Below are 4,146 nucleotides of genomic sequence, written 5' to 3' on the forward strand. Positions count from 1 at the left end.
CTGGGGAAGGAGAGGGACAGGGCTAAAGGTACCAAACTGGGATGGGGCTGGAAAATGGGGAGGTCTGAGAGCACCAATTTTGCTTTTCCTTTCCCTTCTCTTTCTGCCTTTGGAGCCAGGCTGGGAGAGCTGAGGGTGCTCACCTGGACAGGAAAAGGATCCAGGGAGAGCTCAGAGCCCCTGGCAGGGCCTAAAGGAACTCCAGGAGAGCTGGAGAGGAACTGGGGACAAGGGATGGAGGGACAGGACACGGATGGAGGGACAGGACACAGGGAATGGGGTCACACTGCCAGAGGGCAGGGATGGATGGGATATTGGGCAGGAATTGGATGGAATATTTGGATGGATGGGATATTGGGCCTCCCCACCTGGGAGGGTGGGCAGGCCCTGGCACAGAGTGCCCAGAGAAGCTGTGGGTGCTCCTGTATCCCTGGCAGTGCCCAAGGCCAGGTTGGACCTGGGAGTACCTTGGGACAGTGGAAGGTACAGTGGAAGGACAGTGAAAACCGGGCGAGCTTTCAGGTCCCTTCCCACACGGAATCCATGAGGGCAGCGGGATACYTTTGAACCCTTTCTCTTACCTAAACGACATCCAAGAGAGACAGAGAGGGATTTCATAGCATGGCTGGAGTGCCGGGACACGGCGAATCGCTCCACGCTGACCCATGGCACGGTTAGAAGTGTTTTTTTTGGGATTTTTCTTCTCCGTTTTCCCGCTCCCCTCACGCGCGGGGCCCTCCCGGCCGCCAGGCGGCGCCATCGCGGGCGGGGCGGGGCGCGGTGACGTCACGGGCACGCCGGGTGGGCCGATGCGGCGGCGGCGGCGGCAGCGGGAGCGGCACCGGCAGCACCGGGAACGGCGCCGGCAACACCGGGAACAGCGGCACCGGGAGCGCCGGTAGCGCCGGGAACGGCGGCGCTGGAAACACCGGGAACGCCACCATGGAGTACGTGAGCCCCGAGCAGCTCGCCGGCTTCAGCAAGTACAAGGTAGCGGCGCGGACGGGGGCCGGGCTCGGGGCCTGGCGCCGTGAGGGGGGCGCTGAGGGGCCCGCCGGGTTTGGGAGGGGCGGCTGCGGGAGGTTGGGGTGTGTGGAGGAGGGAGGCTCCGGTGRGGTTTGGGCCGCGGTGGGATCTTGGGAAGGGCTGTAGGGACAYCCGCGGTGTGTGGAGGGGTTCTGCAGGGACGCCCGGGATTTGGGGCGGAGGGAGAGGCCGCAGTGATAGGCGAGACTTGAAGGGAGCGAGGGGGAATTGTAGGGAGAGCCGGGTTTTGGGAGGGTCTGCAGTGATACCGTGGGTTTTGAGGAAGGATTTGCAACGATGTCCGGGTTTTATGGGGACCTGAAAGCCGGGTTTGGAGGGGGTGGGAGGTGCAGTGAGCCCGGGGTTTGGTGGGTTTGCAGTGACACATGGGGGTTTGGGGACGGCGGGGTTGGCACTGCAGTGAAAGCTGGGATGGGAAGGTGTAGGGGAGGGCTACAGGGAAACCTGGAGTTTGGGGAGGGGGAGCTGCAGGGAAACCTGGGGTTTGGGGTGAGGATCCCGTGAGACATTGGGGTTTCAGGGTAGGGAGCGCTCTGCAGTGACACCCAGGTTTGGGGATGGTTGCAGSGAAACACAGGGTTTGGGAGGGTGGSTACAGTGTRATCCGAGGTTTGGGGGGCTGCAGTGAGACCCGGGATTTGGGGGGATTTGTGGATGCAGCAAAGACCGGTGGGGTGAAGGTGGGACCATGTGCGATGTGGGATCCCCCCTGCTGAAATGGTCAGGGTGTGACTGGGAGCTTCTCCTCCTCCTGGGCTGGGGTTCAGAGAGGCAGTAGTGACCTGTCCCCACACAAAGCAAGCTCTGGGACTGTCCCCTCAATGAAGGGACCATGGAGGGTTCCCCGGGAGCATGTCTGGCCCAGAAACTGCCCCCATTGAGCTCAACCGTGGTGCTCCTGCCCCGTGGCTGCTCCGGGCAGTCACACCCATGGAACCCACGTTGTTCCCATCTGCTTGTGCCAAGCTGTGTCTTGTTCAAAGCATGGGAAATCTTGGAAGGAAGCTCTGGAAATGCCAACAGGCTCTGCCGTGGCATTCAAGTCCCTGGGAGCTGATTTTGGGCCACAATAGGTGACATCCTTGATACAGGGGAATCCTGGATCCTGTGTGGATGTGGAGAGGAGGGTGTTTTCCATCTTTTTTCTTTTCCCACACCAACAGCGATGTAAAAAGGCTACAACTCACCTTCTTTGCTTTGTTCTTGTTCTGGGACCCATAATGTGGGGCCACGTTCCAGTTGTCCTTCCAGGGTGCCTTGTGGGGGTGTTATTTAAGAGTGTGGGGCAATCAGGAGGAGTCTGAGGCCTCCAGGGAGCAAAATTTCTCTCAGAGCCATCCATGGGGCTGGGGTGGCCAGGGCTTGCTCACACTCCTCTTGCACCATGGTGAAATGGAGAGAAATGGACTGGGGAGAGCGATGTGTCAGGGTGCACGAGATTCCCTGTGGAAGTCTGGCTGTGTGTGGATTCATCAGGAAAATTTCCATGTGTTTAGAAAGGCAGTGAACAACCGTGGGTTTGTGTGGGTGCTGCAGAAAGGTAATCAAAACAATCAGCTCTGAGCCAGGCCTCCCAAAAGGACTGCTTTGGCTCCTGCAAAGATGATTTTTTTGCTCCAAGGGGGATGTTCAGCCCGTTTCCCGTCACGCTGGAGGGATTGGTGGGGTTGCTGCTGTCCCTCTCAGCACCTGTGCAGGGAGAAGGGGGTCTCCAACACCCTTCTGGATGGTGTGGCAGCAACCAAAACCTGCTCTGAAGTTATTTCCTGAAGACACTTCTGACAGAAATGCTGCTGCAGTTAAATCTGGGAGCAGAACCCTGAAAGGTGCCCGGGGCGAGGAGGAAGGTTCCGCACAGCACAAAAAGCATCGGCTGCTCCCTGTCCCCAGTCTGGCACAAGTGTGGTGTTCCCTGGCCTTGGTTTGGGTTCCCTGGCCTTGGTTTGGGTTCCCTGGCCTTGGTTTGGGTTCCCTGGCCTTGGTTTGGGTTCCCTGGCCTTGGTTTAGGTGGCACAGGGCTGGAATGTGAGAGCAGGGCTGTGATGGAGCCGAGGACAGGAGGAGCTCTGTGGTTTTACTGAGTCAAGAGTGACTTTGACAGCAGTTTGTGGGTTCATTTAGTGCTCCAAGAGCCCCATCTCTGCCCCGCTCATGTCTCTGCCCTGCTGCCTTCCCTGCTTCCTCTGTGTCTTGTTTCCTAGGGGAGCTTTGTTCTTGGCTATTTTAGCTTTGGGAAAGTGGCTGATCCAGCACAAATCTCCTGTACTGGGTCACGTATTCCAGCCTTGATTTCGGCGTTGAGGCTCGRTGTGCTCTGCCCTTTGCAGCTTCTAAAGCTGGGTTACCTTGTCAGACTCACAAATGGGGCTGGAAGGGACCTTAAAGCTCATTCTGTGCCACCCTGTGCCATGGGCAGGGACACCTTCCATGATCCCAGGGTGCTCCAAGCCCAATCCAGCCTGGTCTGGAACATTTCCAGGACTGGGGCAGCCACAGCTTCTCTGGGCAGCCTGTACCAGGGCCTTGCAGTGCCTCAGCCTTTAAGCTGTGCCTGGSAGAAGCTTTCTGGCCACACACCATCGATTTGGAGAAGACCAAGGTGGTTTGGGGGAATGTGGAGGAGGCAGTGTGTCCCAAGGAAGGAGCATATCCTTGGAGAGGAGTTGGCGTCCCTGGAGTTGATACAGCAGGAGGAGAGGAGCTGCATGCAGGATGATCCACATTCTTCTCCAGCCTCCTGGATCACTCCTGCCATGGAGTGAGGAGTCCAGATGGTTTCAGTTTGCAGTGTGCACGTTCCTTCTGGCTGGGGGTGAGGCAGGTCTGTGCTCCTGCTGTCCTAAGCTGGCAGGGGTGGAGTGGGAACCTTTCTCTGGCTGTGCTTGAAGGGACCCTGAGGAGCTCCTGAGCCCRAGGAATCTGTGCAGCACAAGGTGCAGAGCTGGCAGAGAAGGTTTCATGGTTAATGGAGAGGGTTAATGGTGCCAGAGAGGTTTCCCTGGGGGTGCTGGTGCCAGCAGCTGGACATGAGCCCAGGGTGCCCAGGTGGGCAAGTGGCCACTGGCCCCTGGGCTGTGCCAGCTCTGGGGTGGCAGCAGG

General features: G+C 58.8%; 1 protein-coding gene across 1 annotated transcript in view; it reads left to right on the forward strand.

The window, feature by feature from the left end:
* The first annotated feature begins 872 nt into the window (after nt 1–872).
* The window catches only part of SELENOI (selenoprotein I), a 26,215-nt gene continuing 22,941 nt past the window's right edge, over nt 873–4,146 (forward strand). The window contains exon 1 of the mRNA XM_057387697.1: nt 873–990. Coding sequence (XP_057243680.1) covers nt 943–990 — 48 coding nt within the window. The 5' untranslated portion in view covers nt 873–942. The remainder of the gene's footprint in view (nt 991–4,146) is intronic.

The sequence above is a fragment of the Malurus melanocephalus genome, unplaced genomic scaffold, assembly GCF_030028575.1.
Source record: "Malurus melanocephalus ecotype Western Australia unplaced genomic scaffold, MMel_1.1 scaffold_1310, whole genome shotgun sequence".
In the NCBI taxonomy this organism is placed as follows: Eukaryota; Metazoa; Chordata; class Aves; order Passeriformes; family Maluridae; genus Malurus; species Malurus melanocephalus.